The sequence below is a fragment of the Ambystoma mexicanum genome, chromosome 1p (assembly GCF_040938575.1).
Source record: "Ambystoma mexicanum isolate Mex_15411 chromosome 1p, UKY_AmexF1_1, whole genome shotgun sequence".
Taxonomy (NCBI): Eukaryota; Metazoa; Chordata; class Amphibia; order Caudata; family Ambystomatidae; genus Ambystoma; species Ambystoma mexicanum.
Genome location: NC_090921.1, coordinates 1104214036 through 1104236380, shown reverse-complemented (window position 1 = coordinate 1104236380; position 22345 = coordinate 1104214036). Strand labels below are relative to the sequence as shown.

Genomic DNA, 22345 nt, shown 5'->3' with positions numbered 1-22345 from the left:
AAGCAGATTGCTCTCTCTATTTCCACCCCTTCATTGCAGGAGGTCTGCTGGATCTCTCTGACCCATATTCCGATGTCTGCAGTCCGCAGTCCATAGCTGGCGACTCCATTGAATCGAAGTGTGCATAAGAGGAAAGGGCTCATCTGCACGAGGCTCTGCCGCTACTCCTCTGCGCAGTAGGGCCACCTTCTGCAACATTGGGAGTTTACAGCAGCACACATGCAGTCACACTGACATTGCTCGAGTACCGGTCCTCCAGCTCAGAATAAATGTCGCCTGATAGGGAAAACAATTGCACCTGGTCCATTGAAAGAATGTTTTTCCTTGGTAAAAAAAAGGAATAGACATTTTCTGTGGTTAATGAAAAGATAAAACATTATTTTTTTTTATATTTATCATGATTTGGTTTTTTTCTTACAGATGAAAATACATTTTGCAAAAACAGATATGAACTGGGAGAACTTCACAGTGACTGAATTCATCCTCTCTGGACTTAAAGACTTTCAGGATTTCCGCATAGTCTTCTTCGTGTTATTTCTTAACATTTATCTGGTCACAGTGCTGGGGAACATGACCACAGCTCTTATAATCTGCCTAGATCAGCTCCTTCACACACCAATGTACTTTTTCCTGTGCAACCTGTCCTTGCTGGATGCCTGTTACATCTCTGTCACTGTACCCAAGATGCTGCACGACTTAGTCTCTGGAAATGGAGCTATTTCATTCCCAGGATGTTTTTTGCAAGTCCTTTGCTTGAACTCCTCTGTGGGGGTGGAGTTTTTCCTCCTCACTGCAATGGCATATGATCGTTATGTGGCCATCTGCAACCCCTTGCGGTACATGATGGTAATGAACCACAAAGTGTGCACTTTGCTAGCTACAGGTTCTTGGTTCTGTGGGTTCTTCCTTTCCTTGATACAGGCTGCACTTGTATGGAGGCTGCCATTTTGTAGGTCCAACATCATCCACCGTTTCTTCTGTGACATCCCACCACTGCTGGTGCTGGCTTGCACTGATACCTCTCCTAACGAGCTAGCATTGCTCCTGGTAGGTGGAGTTGTTGGCTTCACCTGCTCCCTCTTCACCATTGTTTCTTACGGGTATATCCTCTCCACCATTCTAAGAATTCCATCCAAGGTGGGGAAGCGCCGGGCATTTTCCACTTGTGTTTCACACCTGTCCGGTGTCACCATCTTCTACGGCACAGTTTTCTTTATTTACGTAAGGCCGGTGTCCAGTTACTCCCAAGATGTAGACAGTCTCATCTCTATGGTTTATGCTCTGCTCACACCTCTCCTAAATCCTGTCATCTATTGTCTCCGAAACAAAGAGGTCAAGGGGGCTCTCAGCAGAACTTTGAGAGGGAAAACGTACAACAAAGGAATGCGGCCATCATGAAGGAATGAATTAATTAATGTGTGATTTACTTGTGGAGCACATGCACCCACCGGACAGGCTGCCATTTTTTTCCTGTGTTCTCTTTCAGAAAATGTATTATTTATGGTGTGTAGGCTTATGTCATGGGAGTTATCAAAATCAGCAATCCCTCACCTTTTTTTGGTGTTTTGAATATTGTATGTGTGTAAAAGAATCAGTGGGCCTGGCTGTCCGGAAATAAGGTTGCAGGTAGCAGCGTACCGGCACGCTTTCCGGACCGCCAGACAACAAGTATGCCTGCAGGGGCCATTGCTCTCTGACCTGCCGGGCGCAACGGCCCCTACAGGCATGGTTTTCACAGAAGCAATGGTGCTGGTGCTTTAGTGTCCCCATTCCTGTGGAGTCCTTTAAAGATATCAGGAAGCGGAACAGCGTTACGAATTTGGCTGCAACCCGCCAGTACCGCCAAACTCGTAATGAGGCCCAGTGTGTTTATCTTTGGAACTGCCTGTTACCTATGCACCTTATCAGTGTGCTCTTATTTTTCTCTAATTAATTTATGTAACACAGATATTAGAATATTGCCCTTGTTTAAAGGTGTTTACGCATGATAACATAATTACTTGCAGGCATAACGTTCCAATGCTTTTATACACAGTATGTGCGACTGAACAATGTGATAGCATTTAGTATATGGTATTGCTGTATCTTACAGCCAGGTATTATATTTAAATGCACCTGCTGTCAAATGTGTTAACCTGAACTTCTCATTACATTCAATTGCTAATTCGTTTCAGTGCGAGAGGACATATTTGACTGTATCTTGCATTTAACATATTGTTATGATTTTTTCAAAATCCGACATAGAAATTAACTAATAATAATGAGTAGCTACGAGCACCATATCCAGTGTTGATCTTGATGGATGTGTCTTGTTTTGGGGCGAGGCATAGTTGAGTCCACCTATCCGACATCCGGTCTGCAGTAGCTGTGCAGCGGGTGCTTGGTGGGGGGGTCTTAGGTAGTAGCAGCAGGTATGTATGGATGTTGGTGTGTGTGCTGCATTCCTCTGGTGGTGATGGTGGTGTTGGGGTTGTGTTACCATCCTCTTTGGCTGGTGTATGTGTGTTCTGACATCCTCGGTTTTTGTTTGCTTTGGCTGCCATACATTTGTTGGGAGTGTGCACTTCATTGTTGTTGTTTCTGTGGGTGCTGTGATATGCTGTTGTGTGCCTGTTGCCATCCATTGTTGTGTGCATGTGTTTGCTGCCATCTGTTGGTTAGTTGGTGGGTGTCTGTGCTGCGATTCGTTGTTGGATGCCTGCTGCCATTTGTTGTTCCTCACTGTGTATGATGGCAGAGCTATGGATGCCCTGTGAGAAGCCAAGCTCTGGTTAGGGATCAGAGGTTGCACAGACATCCTTAGCCTTTTATATTTATAGGACTCACCAAGGAGCCATGACTGGCCATAGTCTCCAGACTCATATCTATTATGAATCCCTACTGTTGTTCTAGATGTACGAGTAATGGGCAAATCCTAATGGTGATACAGGACAATGAAAAGCAGCACACTGCACACACCAACAGGTGTCACTTTTCACTGGGCAAGATAAACAGAAAACGTGGAACTCGCTAGATAGCGTTTAAACCAATTTATTATATAACTCACTTGTGCCAGAGCCTTGGGGTGAAATTAATATAGGAATGAGGCGCATTATAACAAAAAATGGGCACGATTTCAGCTTGCTTCAGGACCGTGGTCTGTCAGCCTCTCACTTCTGCGCTGTTTTACTGCCAAGAAGAGTGTGTTGCCCTGAGCTATCCTCCCGGCTGTAGTTAACACCTCACAAATTTGGTACCACTTCACCTCTCCTCCTGTCTTTTATTTCCCTTCTCTGGGGGATTCTGGCTCTTCACTCCTTGCCGACCCGATCTCTGACATAGACAGCAACATTTATATTCCAACGGACCCGCCGCCTGAGTCTTCCAATATTCAGGGACAGTCAACTGTTGTTGCTCACTACACACAGAGATTGACTGTGGGAATTTGAATGTACTCTTTCAGCTGGGTGTCTTTAATTTGTAATTGGCAGCGCAGCTCTCCAGGGTGATACATTAAGGAGGGCACCTGACATTACTTACTGATAATTATCCAGTAGCTGCTACGGTTGGCTGAGTTGTCCACTGCACGCTGCTTTCCAGTGTGGCGCTTCTCAGACACTGGGATACTTCTGCTGTGCTGCTGTCTGTTTTATCTGGAAAGTTTCATGCTACTGTCTTGCACTAAACCACTGGGCAATACCCATTACAATTAAACAAATAATGTAGTAATACATTCCTTGGCACTTCAGCAATGCAGATTGACAACTGGCACAATGATCCTTGGGAACATTCTCAATTACTAGGGGGGGTCTTCAGACTGAGACTTCAGCATGCCTTTCTGGTTGTCCGAGTGCTGGGACAAAATATACACCCTGCGTTCTCCTGGCTTTCCAAGGGAACACAAAGTTTACTTATCTTGGAGTTCTCCAGTTTTAGCAAACCTATATGATGACACAGGTACCATGTGGGAGGGTTACATTGTCCTGCTCCTGAAAGTCTATTCACCCGTCTATGTGAGCAAAATGGGATTCCCTTAAATATGGCATGATCTCCCAGGTGTGGGTCCTTTCTTCCCATGTCTCTCCCCTTTCCAGGATGCCCACCTTTTTAGACGTACGGTCCCCTAGGCTATTCTGACCCTGACAGCTGATGGGCTGAGGAACGAGGCCCACCTCCAGTAAATCTGGGTGAGCCAGATTTGTGATCAAGGGGGCCCAATTTCCATTGGGTGTGAGTGTAGAAGTAATCTAAACACATTGAGCCATATTTCCTATATCTGTGATCCAACAAATGTCTTCCTGGATCTGGAAAAATCCCATCACACCCTTTAATTGGTTTAATATGGTCTGCTTTAAAAGGCGCAGAAGTCTGGATTCAAATCCAGGTTGTTAGGACTAGGGGCAAGAGAGTTACCCATAATGTGAAAACAGAGAAATTGATATGAGGCCGGGAAGCCCAAAGGAAACACACCAACACAGGTTACAAAGGACATACAAAGTGCTTTATTTAAAAGCTACAACAGTTACCAAAAAGTCAATTGACAAACGGATAGCTATTCGGTTCTCAGAGTAACGTAACGAACTTCAACGAAGGTTCGATGCATTAGTAGAGAGACCGTACATTGGAATACTTGTGCTTTTATACTCTTTATCCAGCCCTGGCCAACCCCCTCGCGGGTTAGCCATTCTTATTTATTTATTTAAATTTATATAGCGCGCAAGCAGCCCAGGGGCATTGAGGCGCTGTTACTTGCAATAACTTAGTTACATGGTACATATGATAGCGATTGTTGACACATTATGAGTAGTACAGGAAATCATACTGTTGTTACAAATATAGCATTTGGGCTATAATTACAAACCTAAATGATAAGTATTTGTGCTGATGTGTCGGTCCTTATGTGAAGAGGGTAGTTTTCAGTGTTTTGCGGAAGGTGGTGAGGGAGTCCTCGCCACGGATGGTGGGAGGTAGGGCATTCCAGAGGGTGGGCGCGAGGTAGGGGAAGCTGGACCCACCCGCTTTTACTCTTTTCACTAGTGGCACAGAGAGCATGTTGGTGTACGGGGATCTGGTTGGCCTGGTGGTGGAGACAGGGTGGATCCTTTGAGAAAGGTAGGCAGGAGCAGTGAAGTGAATGCACTTGTGGGTCAGTGTCAGGGCTTTAAATACGATCCTTTCCTTTATTGGGAGCCAGTGGGCTAGTTTCCTGGCTTCAGAGATGTGTTCTCTTTTAGCAATGCCTTGGGCTGCCCGGAGAGCATTGTTCTGTATTACTTGTAGTCTCGCTAAGTTTTTGTTGGAGGTTCCAAGAAAGAGTACATTGCAGTAGTCTAGCCTGGAGCCGGTGATGGCTCTGGCTATGTTGGTGCAGTTCTCTTTGGATAGAAAGGGCCTGATTGCGTTGATAAGTTTAGCATGATATGCAGCTGCGGATGCTATTGCGTTGACTTGTCTATCCATGGATAGGCTGGAGTCCAGGTAGACTCCCAGGGTTTTGACAGAATCGGAGACCGGGATTTTAATGGAGTCAATGGTGAAGTGGCTAAATTGGACATCTAGGTTTTTTAGCGTGTCGGGGGAACCTACCAGGAGGAGTTCCGTCTTGTCAGAGTTGAGGCATAGTCCGTTGTCGGCCATCCAGGCTTGGATGGTGTTGTAGAGGTTGTTGAGGGTCAGGGAGTCGGTGTCATAGATACCTCTGAGAGTGAGGAGGATCTGGGTGTCGTCGGCGTAGTTGGTGTATGAGATGCCCATAGCGTCGAGGATGAGGAAGAGGGGTCGAGTGAAGATGTTGTATAGGGTGGGGGAGAGACAGGAGCCTTGGGGTACACCACAAAGTATAGTAGTTGGGGATGCGGCGGCTAGGTCAGAGAATACTTGCATAGTTCTGTCTTGTAAGAAGGAGGTGATCCAAGATGTGGCCTCTGGGGAGAATTTGGCGGTGGAGGAAAGGTGATGGCAAAGGACGCCATGATCCACGAGGTCGAATGCCGCGGATAGGTCAAGGAGTAGGAGAAGTGCTGGTTTACCCATGTCTCTAGCATCGTCCATTTGGTTCTTCAAGTCAAGTAGGGCGGTTTCGGTCCCGTGTCTAGGGCGGAAGCCAGATTGGCGCAGTCCAAGGAGTTTGTTCTCTTCAATGAAATGCTGGACCTGCAAGTAGGCTGCTTTGTCCAATATTTTAAGGTGGAATTGGACAGTGGTGATAGGTCTGTAGTTGTTGGGGGAGGTGGGATCGAGAGTTGGTTTTTTCAAGAGAGGTCGGACCCAAGCTTCCTTGAGGGAGGCGGGGACTTTCCCTGTGGTAAAGGAGGCATTAACGAAGGCTGTTAGGAAGGGCGCTAGCACTTCCGTGCAGTCTTTGATAATGGAGGCTGGGCATGCATCACCTTTGCAGTTAGAGGGCTTGATGTTCCTCATAATGTTGATGATGTCTTTTTCTTGGATGGGTTTGAAGGAGAAGGGTAGGGGGGGATCCGTGGCGTGTGACGGGATAGGGATATGGCTACTGGATAGGGCTTGTTTAGTGGCTAGTATTTTGCTTTTGAGGAGGCTTAATTTGGTTTGCATGGCCATTTGTATTTTGTCACACCAGTCTTTGTCTTTGGTGAGATTCTGGGGGGCGGGAGTGGGTGTCTCAAGCTCTCTGAAAATGGCGAAGATTTCTTTGGTGCTAGATTGGGCTTCCGAGATTCTGGATTCAAAGGATTTGGCCTTTGCTTGGGTGATTGCCTTTTTGTATTTGGTGGATAGGGCTTTAAAGAACATCTTGTCTTTTTCAGAGTGGGACGTTTGCCACTGTGTGAGTGCAGCTTTTTTCTCATTGCGGAGTGTGAGGAGCTCAGGTGTGAACCAAGAGTTGGAATGGGTAGTGGGTTTGGATTTGCGTGGTTTGAGAGGGGCAATGGAGTTGATAGCTGCTTTAATGGCAGTATCATAGGTTGTTGCGAGTGTTTCTGGGTCTGATGAAAAAGGTGGTCTGAAGGCTGGGCCTTGGAGGAAGGGCAGTAGCCTTTCCTTGGTGAGCTGGCGGGAGCTTCTGGTGAGGCAAGGAGGGAGCGGTTGGGGCAAGGGGGCAGCAGGGGAGCTGGTGGTGAGGATGCTAAAGGTGATGATGTGGTGGTCGGACCACGGGGTGGGATTGTTACCTGTAATGATGAGTGGGCAGTTATGCTGTGCTATCCAGTCAAGCGTTCTGCCTTGAGTGTGAGTAGGGCTAAGGATGGTGTTCTTGTAGCCTAGAGCATTGAGGGCAGAGTCAAGGGATTTGGCTGCTATGTCCTTACTATCCCGGAGCCCTAGATTGACGTCCCAGAGGAAAATGGCTTTAGACTGTTTTTTGAGGTTGTCAGAGAGGAGGTGGGTGAGAGAGGCTTGGAAGTCTCCTGTTGGGCCTGGGGGGCAGTAAATGGTGTGCACAGTAATGGTGCAATGGGGAGAGAGGGTTATTTTAACTTGGAGCTTGGGACCAGGCCTAGGGTTCCTTGCCAGGTCAATCCTATAATTTATGCATTTTGATCAGTTTCGCTGATATAGTTCAGGGATAGGACAAGGTCTCAGTTCGCGACCCCGACAAGTGGCCTGCAGGCATATTAGTTATTCATGTGTGCGGAAGTCACAACGGCCAGAATCTCACTCAGAATGTCATTCGGCCTCCATTTTGATGTTCAGGGTGACTTCCACATTACAAGAGAACCTAAGATGGCGGCTAAATCCAAGATGGCGATTTACACAGTTTTTCGTTAAGGTCAAGACCTTGCCGCAGAGTCTATTTACACGATATTTTAGACAACTTGGCGTAGGCCAAAACACATTCAAATACTGCGATAGGAGGCATAATATTATTTCAATTCCAACAGACCCTCCTTTTGGCCTATGCCAAGTGCTAACATCATTTCTAATACTTTTGCAAATAACTCCATGTGTTGTCATCCATACATCCCGAATCATTGTCTGTAATATCTATAGCCATTAGGTCGTTCATCAGAACCTCTTGTAACACAAACTCTTTAGATGCTGTATCTGGGGCATATATTCTATGCCCTATTGTGCTCACTGCTTGGGTACAACATCCCCCAAGCATTCCACATATACTCGGAAGACATTGAAAACAGCAACAAAGGAATAGCAGGATCCCCAAAATAACCAGAATAACAGAAAGCACCTTCCAACCCCAAGATCGTAAAGAATCCCAGAACCAGGTGCTAAGATTCCAATCTCCTACATGGATATGTACTTCAGAACTAAGAGTATGCAAGTTCTGTATTGCTTTAAAAATTGTCGGCGAGGAATCTGGTACGAAAACACAGCAAGCGGACCCCACTAATTTGCATACTCCACCTCGTTCTGCCAGAATGACATCTAATGGCATCCGATTTTGGAGTGCTACCAATCTTATTGCTTTTTGCTCTAAGGTCATATTGTAAAGTATGTCCGTGGTCCGGTTGATCGTTCTCTCCAGTACCCTTGCTAATCCCCTAATGTTCTCAGAGTTAGTTATTTGTCCCCAAAAGGGCACAACTGATTTCGCTATATCTCCCAATACTTGCCCAGGGGTATCTCCGTTCTTGTCCCGCCGTGGGCGAGCCTTAGAAACCTCCAATGTACTAGCTACAAATACCCCGGGTAACAATATTCCTAAATAACAAGTTCCCTGCCAATCCTTGGGCAACCAGGGAAATGCTAAACTACCACAAACAAAATAAACAGGCCCCCCTACATACAGAGGCATGTTTTCTCCAGTCAAATTTACAATGTTCTTACAACCTTCAAAATCTCCCATTGGCCGAGTGCCATTTCTTTGTACACAAAAGGGGACCGAGTCAGGGCTATGATTTATAGAATAAGAAGGAGGTATGGCGTCCTTATTGCCTATCGGAGCCATTTTAAAGGAAATTAGAGTTTGGAAAGGAAGAGATAGTTTATCAGACGGCCTAATAGAAGCGACATTAGGTTTACTTCTATTTGCAAAAAGCGAGCATCCCAGGGGAGCTAATTCACATTTCTCGAAATCATTCAGATTAGTTCCATCAAAGTTCCCCGAGATGCTATCATTCCATCGGCCAAAGAATAGTGCTCTAAGAGAGGCATAGCAAGCAGTCGTTAAAGGTAAAAGATGTATATACCATCCCAGTCCCTTGTTCCCATGTTGCGGTAAATGAGTACAAATCCAACAATTATTCTTATTAAAAATGGCATGAGTTGCATTCATTACTATCATTAGAGTGTTATTATGATACTTTTGTCTATGTTGGGAGTCTCTAGGGGACAGAGTGTGAAGGTGTACAGAGGGAGTCAAAACAGTTGGTACAATCTTGGTCGGTAGTAAAGGTTTCAGAGGATAGATTTCTTCAAAATACCAAAGTCCTACAGCAGCAGTTGCAAAAATAACAATTATCATTATCAAAACACAGCAGTACGTTTTCGGGGCCCAGGCACATTGTTCATTGTCCAAGTTGGTCACCCCCTTATTCACAAGTCCAGTGCGGGGAGCAGCAGCGGAGGTGGCAGGCATTGTAGTTCCTCAATCGACGACCCCAATGTTCGTTGCTGGCGACGCTACGGTCGCGCGATTTCTTAGTCCTTCCCAACCCTAGCCAGCAGAATCCCTTTTGTTCAACAGAACTTTCTTATAAAAAAAGAAAACTTCCAATCACTTCCTTTTTCCAGATGCACGGAAAAACCTGTGCCGTAGTTCTATTTCCTTCGTCGAAGGTTGTCTGATCCGGAATTAAGGTGTCGTCACTTCCTGAGGGAAGCGACGTGTCGGAGGCGACGGAAGTCGCAGAGCTTGAAACAGTGTTTTCCGGATGTGATTTTTCAAGAGAGTGCAGAGACGAAATGGACTGTTCCCCAAGCTCCTCGGGCTCAGAGAAATTCTCCGACGCACTCACAGCGCTGTTTGCTACTCCAAGATCAGAGACTGTAGCATCAGCAAGGGGTTCTGCTTCTTCTGTAACGTGTGGCGTCGGGTGAGGAAGTTTCTTGACATGCGTCGCGTGGATCCAGTGCTTCTTTCCAGCCACCCGCACTGCTGTCCTGGTGACCAGTAACACCTGGTAGGGTCCCCGCCAGCGAGGCGCGAGACAGGAAGACCTCTCGTAGGCCTTCACTAGGACCCAACTTCCAGGCTGTATATCGTGTCCTGGGCCCGTGAACCGTACAGGTAAAGCTGAGTGCACCTGGTGATAAATGAAATACAGGTTTTTAGTTAACTGGTTACAGTAGTCTACAAGCAATACATTGTCCACCTCTCTCAGGGCTTTAGGTTTTGGGAGACCCCAAATGTTAGCAGGTCTCCCCATCACTACCTCAAATGGAGAAAGCCCAGTCTTAATCTGAGGTGTGGTATGCATAGCTAATAATACAATAGGTAAGGCATCTGGCCATTTCAGTTTGGTATCGGCACATGTTTTCGCAAGCTTATTCTTTAAGATACCATTGTGTCTTTCCACCAACCCAGCACTTTGAGGATGTCTAGCTGAGTGAAATCGTTTTTCAATGCGTAAGGCTGTGCATATCTGCAAAATTACTGCTGCAATAAAATGGGGACCATTATCCGACCAAATTACCCTCGGGAGCCCAAATCGAGGAAAGAATTCTTTTACCATAATCTTTGCAGTGGTCATGGCGGTAGCATCTTTAACGGGGAAAGCCTCGACCCATTTACTGAAGGCACAAATAATCACAAGAACATATTTCAGATTATTACATCGTTCCATCTCAATAAAATAAAAGTGAATGACCTCAAAGGGAACAGAAGGGGGCCCAAAGCTTCCCCTTGGAGTTACTGTCCCCTTACCCACATTGTGCTGTAAGCAGATCATACAGTTCTTGGCATGCCTCTACGCAGTCTCCAGAATCTTGTTATTCACCCAAACTTGTTCTAACATTTTCGTGATCTGCTGGGCACACACATGTGTAGGACCGTGTGCCATTGTAACCATTGCCAATACATATGAATCAGGGAGCAACCATTTTCCTTCGGATGTATCCACCCAACACCCTTCATCATCCAGTTTCCCCATTCCTTCAGCCCACCTTTTAGATTCTTCTACCGAGGCATCAGTTTGAATATCTCGCACAGACCCAATACCTTCATCCATTATACAAGCATCTCTCGTTTCCCTCAAGGCATACATGTCCGTGCTAAGGTCTGTGGCCGTTTGTCTGGCTATCAAGTCCGCAAAAGCGTTCCCTTTGCCCACATCAACTATGACCTTACGAAGTGCTGCACATTTCATGATCGTTAACTGTTTAGGGAGTGAGAGTGCCGAGAGTAATTGCACTATCAAGGGGCCATGCTGGATCTTGGTCCCATGTGAGGTCAGGAACCCTCTTTCCGACCAGTGCCTTCCAAAGTTGTGAGCCACCCCAAATGCGTACTGGCTATCAGTATATATATTTACTATACGCCCCTGGGAGAGTTCACAAGCTCGGGTCAACGCTATAATCTCTGCGGCCTGCGCGGAGTTATGCGAAATTCTCTTAGTTTCAACAACTTTACTCAATGTAGTAACTGCATAAGCAGCTGTAGATGTACCATCTGAGAGTTTGAAGCAGGAGCCATCACAAAACAGCTCCCCTTCTGCATTATCCAAAGGAGTATCTATGAGATCTATCCTACCCTTCGTTTCTTGTTCAGTGGTATACAGGCAGTCATGTAATTCTTCGTCACCGCAAACAGTGTTTTGCGGGAAAGGTAAGAGTTCAGCTGGATTAAGAACACAACACCTCTTAATTTGGATGTGAGGGGCAAACAGAATTAATTCATACCTTGTTAACCGCGCAGAGGTGAGGTGTTGTGTTTGGGTTTTGTTCAATAGAATATCAACAGAGTGAGGTACCATCAAAATCAAATCATGGCCTAGGACCATTCCCTCACTCTGTTTTACAGACGCGGCAGCAGCAGCGACAGCGCGCAAACATCTTGGCAAAGCGCATGCGACAGGATCAAGGGCGGAGGAGTAGTAGCCGCATGGCCTATTCTTCCCTCCGTGTTCCTGTGTTAACACAGCCAAAGCACATCCATCACATTCATGCACAAACAACACAAAGGCCTTGTCATAATTTGGAGTACCCAGAACCGGTGCAGAGCATAACGCGGTTTTGAGAAGCTCAAATGATCGTTGATGTTCCGATTTCCATGGCAGCGGCAGAGAAATGCCCTTGTTCGTCAAAGCCAACATCGGTTTTATCACTAGTGAAAAGTTCGGGATCCACAACCTATTAAGGCTCTGACTTCCTTCTGTGTATTTGGAACAGACATGCCAGAAATGTGTTTTATTCTTTCAGGTGTCAATCTTCTCCCCTCCTTTGACAGGAGGTAGCCTAAATAGGCAACCTCCTGACAACAATATTGAAATATTTTAAGCAAAGCTTTATGACCATTTTTGGCTAAATGAACAAGCAACAGTACAGTGCCTTCTTTACAAGCACTCTCAGAGTCTGCAGCCAAAAGCAAATCATCAACATATTGAAGCAGCGTACAAGTAGGTGGCAATTCAAGGGTGTCGAGCTGCTCTTTCAAAGCTTTACTATAAATGCTAGGACTTTCAGTATACCCTTGAGGTGCCCTGGTAAATGTAAATGAGCGTCCCCCCAAGGTGAACGCAAACAGATATCTACTTTCCTCATGTATAGGAATGCTAAAGAAAGCGTTTTTTAAATCCACAACGCTGAAGTGCGTAGCCGTAGCAGGGATCATTGTCAATATCGTCGTCACATCAGGCACAATTGGAAATTGTGGGGCGACGACTCTGTTAATAGCACGAAGATCAATTATGAACCGGTATGGAATTGCATTGTCGCCTTTCTTATATACAGGCAAGATCGGACTATTACACAGACTACCTGTAATTTCCTCGATCACCCCACGATGCACAAAATCAGAGACAATGCATTTCAAAGCACGCTCGCCCTCAACTGATATTTTATACTGCGGAATGCGTGGTAGTTTCACTCCATGTTTCAAAACTATTTTAACGGGCTCAACCTGTAATACCCCGACATCATTGTCGTCTACCGCCCATAAACATTCCGGGACAATGCTAAACTCAGGAGGTAAAGGTCGAATCAAGAACTGAGAATTAGGAAGTTGCTGTGGTGAAACCGTCAGCCGTACTCCATCTGAAGAACAATGAATTACTGCATTCAATTTCTTTAACAAATTCAACCCCAGCAAATTCTCTCCACAGTTTGAAGTGAGAAGAAAAGGGCAATGGTCCGTAAAGGGACCCAAAGAAACAGACACCGGTGCAGAAACCGGACAGACAGTTGGTATACCAGAAAACCCTACGGAAACATTTGTTTGCCCTGACAGTGGAGTGTTTGGAACCCGAGAATGATCAATGGAGCACTTCTGCGCTCCAGTGTCTATCAAAAACTGGTGTTTCCTATTCCCTACTAATAATTCAACGTAGGGGCCTTTCTGATTAACGGGAATAGGTGAAGGTTCCAAACCCTGCTTCGGGCAATCCTAATGAAATAGAGTATCGTCGGAAGGAAGCTCTTCAGAAAGGTAGGAAGCAGAAGGCTGATCAAATATGTTCCTCGAGTCCGCACTCGAGGTCTGATTTTCCCATGAAAAAGGTTGCTGAGGATCTTGTAAAAACTGACCTCTATCAGGGCCCCCTGCTCCAGGGCGGCCCCTAGGTCGTCTACCCATACTCCCAAACGCACTGTTTGACCTTTGGCGAAGGACGGGGCACTGTGCTCGCCAATGACCTTCCTGGCGGCAATAAGCACATTGATTAATATTCGCAGGACCCAAAGGAGCATTTCCTTTTGGGACATACTGACCTCTGGTCTGTGTCGTGCCTCCTCTGGGGTTTCTAACAATTTGCTGTAATAATACTTTGGTTTTCAAATCTCCTTTCCTCTTTTCAATTTTGTCCTTCTCATTGTTCACACGGTTCTCATAATACTGAGCCATGTGCAAAACCTCAGATTGAGATTTTGCCTGCCAAGCGCTCTCAGAGGACATAATCTGTGACTGGATGTCAGGCAACAATCCACGTACAAATTTATCCACGAACAACCTTTTCCCAGACTCTGTACCTAAATCCTGTCCACTGAAGTCAGAAAATACCTGCTCAAATCTGTCAAAAAATTCGGTGGCGCCTTCAGTTTTTCCTTGAACACAGGCCGTAAGCTTGTCCCAAATAATTATTTTCTCTGGAATTATAGTTTTTAATTTTGCGACAATTCTACCAGGCAAAGTAAGTATTACCTGTGGTGGTTTCTCACCAGCTGGTCTTTCCCCATCAATCCTAATCATATTAGCCCACGTATCTCCCAACCCTGGCACATCGTCTACTGTCCGAACCTGTTTCCATACATCTACGGGTAGGAGTACAGGAAGTAGCAAGTCAATATCACTCAAGGTGAACACAGAGGACTGCAAGACGGACTCTATTTCTTTGTAAAACCCCGTCGGGTTTTTCCTGATATCGGGAACCAATTATCTAATAGTGTTCACTTCCTGTCGTGAAAACGGGACGTGAACGAATTTCGATACATAATGTGCAGGAATATCCACAGCGGGGGCACCAGTCCCAGCAGTGGCGGGGATCTCAACTTTTGGGACAAAGGTCGGAGGAACCTCTCTCATAGGCAACTGAGATATAGGTACCTCCGGCCGCTTACTAAGCAACAGAGCCAGGTCGAGCGCTAAGGCAGCTGAAGAAGTGTCGGGCGAAAAAGCCCTTTTACAAATCCCCAATAATTCTATGAGGAAACTAACCTTCTTTCTTACACATTCTTCTTGCAGGTACTGTACCATTACCTGAATTACCTTTCTTTGCATTTCTACTGTAAACTGACTATACGTGTCATATACTTCATCTGGCGGAATCGATGAATCCGAGATCCATCGAATCGCATCTTTGGTACAAATTCGTATTACCTCAGGTGCCGATCTACGACACGGAAGGAACCGTTTCTGTACATATATTCTATCGTCTTCGTCGTCCTCATCTCGTGACTTTTCAAAGTCTTTCCTAAACTCAAACAATTTTTCAACATGCCCATATACTTTCTGCTCTGTGTCCCTCGAAAGTGCTAAAGCATTCAGATCTCTCACTCCTTGTGGAAGATCCGAATTTTGTAATCTACCCCACATCACACATAAATGAGTCCCCAAACCTTCGATAAAAACATTTTTCTCTGGAAAACTATTCAAATTAGATAATGTGGAAAAAACATTAACTTGATCACCTTTCTCCATACAATGCTTAGCCCATGCAAACAATTCCTGTTTCTTATCTGCAGAAACAGTATTACGAGTGACGATCTTTGATCCTGCACCTGGATCAACTTCAGTCAATACCGGGCCACTCGGGAGCAGAGGTGTAGGTAAATTTAATAAAGGTGCAACTATCGGTGCAGAAGGAAGGGGCGGTGCGATAGGTGGAGGAACAACAACTATGGGACTAGGAACAATAGGTTGTACAGGGGAAACAGGAATGACAGCAGGAGTAACAGCAGGAATGGGCAGAGTGCCCAAAATAGGAACATACGGAGGTGGCGCTGAGGCATCAGGCCTGCGTTCGTTTAACAATTTCTCAATAAATTCTTCGGAAACATGGAAATCTCTAGAGGGGTAAATTTTCTGGATTCCAAGCGAAAAAGCCCTTTCCATATTTTTTACTGACTCTGAATGTTTTCTTTATCATATAACAACACTTTTTCGGCGTTTGTTTTATGACGGCGTGCATGTTTGTCCCTACTTTTAAGCTGCTGTAATGCTTCTTTTTTCCAATTCTGTAAAATATCAAAGGCTGCAGGTCTAGCCTTCTTTTTTAGCAAGATTGATTCTAAGTATTCAATACAGGGGATCTCAAAACTACCGTTGATTGGCCACTGAAATTCAGAGGCATGTCTGGTCTGTCTGTGCCAAATATCATTAAATACTATACTACCAATGCCATACTTACAGTACATAGTACATGCCGGCGACCCCTCCTGTGGTGCCGGGCGGCTAAATTCCAAAGATTGTCGATCGCTGCGGAACAGAGCCCTAAAGCAGCTAGACAATTTCCCAGGCATTTCACAAAAAATTGGTGTTACCTGGTCAATAATTGTGTCTGCAGATACAATACGCCAAATTCAAATTGTCAGGGTTAAATTAAGAGCCGGGTCACGAATGCACCTGACCAAACCTAAGGAGGACCGTACGGTTTATCAAAAAGAACTTACCTAACAAATTTTACCTTGTGTTTGGTGGTTTTGACAAATCTGCCCGCCTCAAAAATGGACCCTCGTCAAGATGCCGTGTCAGACCACACGACTATCGTCCAAGGATCGGATCGTGCAGCGCTGCCAAGGTATTGCGTCTCGTTCGGTCGGGCCCGCAGAATCACACCGTCCGATCCCGGTTCGATAGTCTGCGTCAACCTTCAATGATCCGGCATCAATCTTGAGGGTCACTGTTCGGGCGCCAACTGTGAAAACAGAGAAATTGATATGAGGCCGGGAAGCCCAAAGGAAACACACCAACACAGGTTACAAAGGACATACAAAGTGCTTTATTTAAAAGCTACAACAGTTACCAAAAAGTCAATTGACAAACGGATAGCTATTCGGCTCTCAGAGTAACGAAGGTTCGATGCTTTAGTAGAGAGACTGTACATTGGAATACTTGTGCTTTTATACTCTTTATCCAGCCCTGGCCAACCCCCTCGCGGGTTAACCATTCTTGGGACCAGGCCTAGGGTTCCTTGCCAGGTCAATCCTATAATTTATGCATTTTGATCAGTTTTGCTGATATAGTTGTACATTTACACATAGGTCAGGGATAGGACAAGGTCTCAGTTCGCGACCCCGACAAGTGGCCTGCAGGCATATTACTTATTCATGTGTGCAGAGGTCACAACGGCCAGAATCTCACTCAGAATGTCATTCGGCCTCCATTTTGATGTTCAGGGTGACTTCCACATTACAAGAGAACCTAAGATGGCGGCTAAATCCAAGATGGCGACTTACACAGTTTTTCGTTAAGGTCAAGACCTTGCCGCGGAGTCTATTTACACGATATTTTAGACAACTTGGCGTAGGCCAACGCACATTCAAATACTGGGATAGGAGGCATAATATTATTTCAATTCCAACAGAAAGACTTCTTCTCTCAAGACGCTTGTAAGGATTGCACTCAGTGGCAGATTTAAGGCAAACGGCTTCATGTGCAAAAATGACAGAGGGCTCTAGGTAGGCTGGCATGTGGTGGAGTATAGGGTGGGAGTAGTTAATGGCTGTCACAAGTGCAACAAATGTTCCATGTTTGAAAAATATTTTTCCTGACAAATTGATTTACAAATAATCACTCATTCAAGTGGGAAATCTGCTCTCGCCCTCCATCCACTCACCCCTTCCAAAATCACATGCTCTACAGTACCCACTCCAAAGCCTTCTGCTCTCCTCTTCCATCCACTCCCTTGTTCCCTTCCATAAACTCCCACACTACGTTGACCTTCCATTTGCTACTCACTTCAGCTTCCATCCACACAACCCATCAAAAACTATTTTCAAAGCATGAAAAATAAAAACTTTATATTGAAGATCCCTGAACAAGAGCCTGAGAGGTGAATCCCAAATGCCCTAAGATCAAAAGTTATGTCTCTTTTTTCAACATAATGCGATAAATTAGGTATATCAACAATACAGAGATAAATAGAAGCAAGCAAAATAGTGTGGCAACATCAATGTACCGATCTTCCCTTACCTTCCTATATGCTCTCCCCTTTCTATTCTATCGACTGCCCCTTCACTTTTCACCCCAGACACTTTCCATCAGCTCCCTCTGAGCACCATTCCCAACTACCACCGCTCCCACCTACCCCCACCATGCCTTCTTGGCATGGCTGGAGAGAATCGAGGATGACTCCTCCTCCTCCTCCTCCTCCTCCTCTGTGAGGGATGAGCAATGAAGCTCCCAGTACTCATTCAATCGCAGATTGTGTACGCTCAATAATGCCTCCCTGAACACTCTGGATACTCCCAGCAGCCCACAGAGGAAGTGCTTGTGATCCTGCCATCTTCTTGTGAACGACAGACACCCATCCAGAATACTAAAGCAAGGAATAGGACGTTTTATTTCCTATGAACTGACATTTTGAAGCACAAAATGGTATTATTGTTGCATTTTTGCAGCACATTTTAATTGAGTTGATGGTGTGAGGGAGTGCTAGGATGCAGGAGAGACAGCTAGGGCAGGGGATGCTGGTTTAGGAGGCAGATGGTGTAGATTGAGGGGTTTCTGGGCTCCTGGTATAGTTCCAGTTATAACGTGGGAGGGGCCAATATGTCATTGACTGGTACATACTGTTTACAATATGTAATTGTACATGATGACTTCTTGTGTGATGTGTTTGCTTTGATCTGCTGTTGAATGTCACAATTCTGTTCAATAAATGTAGCCTTATCTTTTCCAAAGAAAGATGTGTGTGTTTTTGGCAGTCCCTGACCACTGCACTGCCCATCTATTAAACCATGAGTGAGGCTTTTTTGGAATAGATTTTACTGCAAACTGAATCACTTCTAGGGGCAACTAATTTTGGCAAGTAAGGCACAGTGAGATGAAATGATTTACCTTGGATCATACACCTAAGTGGTAAAGTCAGAATTTCAGCAGAGTCTTACATTTAGGTACTTGACCACGCATCTTCCCAGCTCAAGTTGGTACAAACATGTGTTGCAGTTTGGTTTTGCATACATAAAATAATGCTGAATGTTATAAATATTACTTCAGAAATGCACAAGTGGCATGACAAATCAACAAGATAATATATATACAACACTGTTCGGGAAATTAATCCCATTTGTAAAAGAATAAAGTAGAGGTTGGCTGCAACGTACAGCGTCCCATGTCTTTAATCAGGTTTGGGAGAGGCGGCAACTGCCGAAGAGGCTGTAGTTCACCCACAGCCTGCCTATCATACTGGCAAAGATGCATCCTGTTAGAAGTCTGACATCCTCCTCGTGAATCAACCACAGCGCCCGTTGCAGTCCACCCCACAGTGCAGTTCCTATCGGAGAACGGGCGATCCCGCCTCACTCCTACGTGTCTAAGCAATCCTGCCTGGTTTTCATGTGCAGGTGTCCTCCTTTGTGCCGGTGATCTTGCTAGGCTGCTCCCGAATGGCCCCTTCCTCACGCATCCTCGGGCAATCCCACCCATTCCAACGTAGGCGATTCCGTCAAGACAACCGTTAGGCTCCCTGTTGACTGACAGGTATTGTGGGGCACTGATACGATGCCTAAAAAAATAAAAGGAAAAAGAGAGGAAAGAGTGAAGCAACACAGCGACAATAAAGGGAACCAAATAACAATATCTTGGACTTGGATACACTACCATTGAATTCTTGCTCTGCACAACGCCTACTGCAGGCACGTACACATATGCACCACAAAGGATCCATAGGAGAAACTCGAGTCAACAAGAGTTGAAGGACAGGCAGTGGTGAGAGAACACAACAGAGGTCACTACCACCACACCCTTTTGACAGAGCCCACTGGCGTTTGAGTTTTTCTAGACCTGACCATGCCTGCGATGGAAAAGGCTGCTCAAGACGCAGGGGTACACCAAGCCTTCACAGCCAGAGTGGAATTCATCTGAAAGGCGCTCCCCTTCACCCTGATGCCCAAGAATGACAAAGGCCCCAGGTGGCTGGAATGGGTGGAGAATTTTCAAGATTTCGTTAAAGCTGCAGTGGAAGACAAGTCTCCTGCGCTACCCACCATTTTTGCCAATCTGGCAGGAAGAGAGATTAAGACCATCATGAAAACAATTCCGCCAGAGGAAATAGACACATACGAGACTCTAATTGAGGCATTGAACATACAACTCATAATCCAACCCATTAGGGATTGCGAATGATATGTGTTCAACCAATGTACACAATAGACGCAAGAGACTATTGACGAATTCATAACACGTCTATGCCAAAAACTGGTACACTACCAATATTCAGATAATGCGGCAGCAGGCTCTGAATAAATGAAGGATGTATCTCCTCTAACTTCAGGAAACAACTACTAAAAAAAGAAAACTTCCAATAGATGAAGTCATAGAGACGGCAAGAATCTATGAGAGGGTTGATGCACAGGCAGCGTCCATAGAAAACACACCTAGCAAAAAACCAGACAAAGGTGAGCTGGTAGCTGCGGTATAGTCACAAAAACCATCAGAGCGCACAGAGTTTGCAAATCGACCACCCAACAGACAACCAAGCAGGACCCAAAGACTATGTTACAGATGCGGACTAGCCTTCCCACATGCAGGTGCATGCCAGACACTTGCGCAACAATGCTCCAACTGTGGTAGAGAAGGCTATATTCAGGCCATTTGTCAAGAAGGTAGGCCATTCCCTACCCCAAGAACAAACCCCATGATCACCTGGAGACAAGGAAATAGAGCCTATCCTCCCCAGCAAAGCAGGGGTAGAGCACAACCAGGATACACCCCAGGCCCACGAAACTATGTGAAGGGTGGTTGAAGACATTCCAGATGAAGGATACAACCATTGAGAGGACCAATCCTCCCAATACACATGTTACAGGGACTAGTATGACAACCCACCATACCCACATCACAGCTACGTCATGCATCCCACAGACCAGTACCACAATTACTAGTTCGAGTTAGACCAAGAATACCTGGATGAATATGTAAACCTGATACAGGACAGCCGGGAGGCAGAAGAAGCACCAAGAGTGTCCATCAACATAGGAGACATAATTCACTGCTTCCTGATAGATACATGAGCAACCATGAGTATCATGGGGGAACAAGAGTATCTGCAATTGGCCTCCAAACACAACCTTTCCAGGTCAATGGCAAGGATTTTCCAATGGAGCGCTGCCCAACCACTACAGTCTATTGGTCAATTTCAATGCACATTGATGCACAAAAATCAGTCAACAGTGACCATCATCCACATAATTTGCAGCCCCACAAAAGGGAGATGTTCGCTAAGCTACAAGACGGTAAATCAATCAGAACTCATTGATATTCACTATCAGTTCAGTGACGTTGTCCAGTCCACCCCAAGCCCTCAGGAAACCAAAAACTCCATCTGCATGATGAGCACAGCCCCACTCTCCAAGGAATTCATCCAAATCAAGTTCCTCAAGCTAATCAGTGCACTGGGCACACTCAAAGGGGTAAGCCTCAAACTAGAAACCGACCCGTTCCTCAACACCCGGTGAGAGTGGGTTTCCATCTACAAAAAGCAGTATCACAGGAACTAAAGCAACTACTGCAGAATGATATCATTGTGCGTGCCACTGGCCCCAAATGGTAATCCCTGAAGAAAGAGGCAAAATCAGGCTATGCATCAGCATGAGGGTCGCAAATATCGCCATCCAGCGGGAGCGTCATCCAGGACCCAACATCGAGGATATGATTGTCCAGCTAAACAAAGCCACCACATTCTCGAAACTTGACCTTAACCAAGGGTACTGTGAACTGGAACTACACCAGAGTTATCTCAACACACAAATACATAAAATAGCTCAATGCGTTTCGGGAATATTTATCCCTTCATCAGGAGCAAAACTGTTAAGGTTCATTAGTGTGTTGAATCTTCATTCCCCAAAGGCATCTACAAAAAAAATTAAAGGCTCTTATGAATCAAATCGTATAGGTATTTTTAGGAATAAACCATATGTCACAAATGGACCTATATGCCTGCTAAATCTCAATTGGTAGAAATAGCACCTTAGTAAGACCAGGGATTTCAATGAGTGCAGAGAAGAATCTGCCTCATGTGACAGTCTCGTTGTGTGCTGTCGGATTCTAAAAAATGTAGATACATGGATTCTATCAAAAAATATATAGATAGCAGGATTATATCAAAAAATAATCTGTTTTCAGCCACTCAAGTCACTCAAATATTTTACTCTGGTAAATAATTTGTGTTATATTAAATTACATTGTAACACATTGAATGGAATAGAAAGTTTGTCCGAACCAAAAAATATTGATCCAGAGGTGGATTGAATTATCGCTAGCCATCACTTACTAAAATTCCTAAGTTTTGATTGGTCAGGTGACCAACCCAGAGGGTGTGCAGGGGACGGGAGTGTTCGTCAATTGAGGAAATTTTTTATTTTGTGATTAGTTAGCGACTTGTTGTTCCAGAGCTTCTGTTTCTCCCCTACATCCTTGAATAGACTAATAGCCTTGAGACAATACCTACTCGACTTTGTTATAAGGTGTGCATGACCTTAATCGTTTTTGGTTCAGGGTATAGCACTACACAGAGGTATGAGACAGGGTTCTCCCCATCTACTTTTTATTTGTTTTCAAGCATTGGTCCAAACAATCAGGGATAATACAGATACTGAAGGCTGGAGTTAGACATAAATC

At 45.2% G+C, this 22345-nt stretch overlaps 1 protein-coding gene across 1 annotated transcript; it reads left to right on the top strand.

The window, feature by feature from the left end:
- The first annotated feature begins 447 nt into the window (after nt 1-447).
- LOC138527232 (olfactory receptor 5AR1-like) lies at nt 448-1398 on the top strand. Its single transcript, XM_069638356.1, has one exon. It carries the CDS (start codon nt 448-450, stop codon nt 1396-1398), a length of 951 nt encoding a protein of 316 aa, XP_069494457.1.
- The last annotated feature ends 20947 nt before the right edge of the window (nt 1399-22345 follow it).

Excerpts from the sequence above, each read along its gene's own strand:
- LOC138527232 (XM_069638356.1), top strand. The coding sequence starts at position 448 with ATGAACTGGGAGAACTTCACAGTGACTGAATTCATCCTCTCTGGACTT.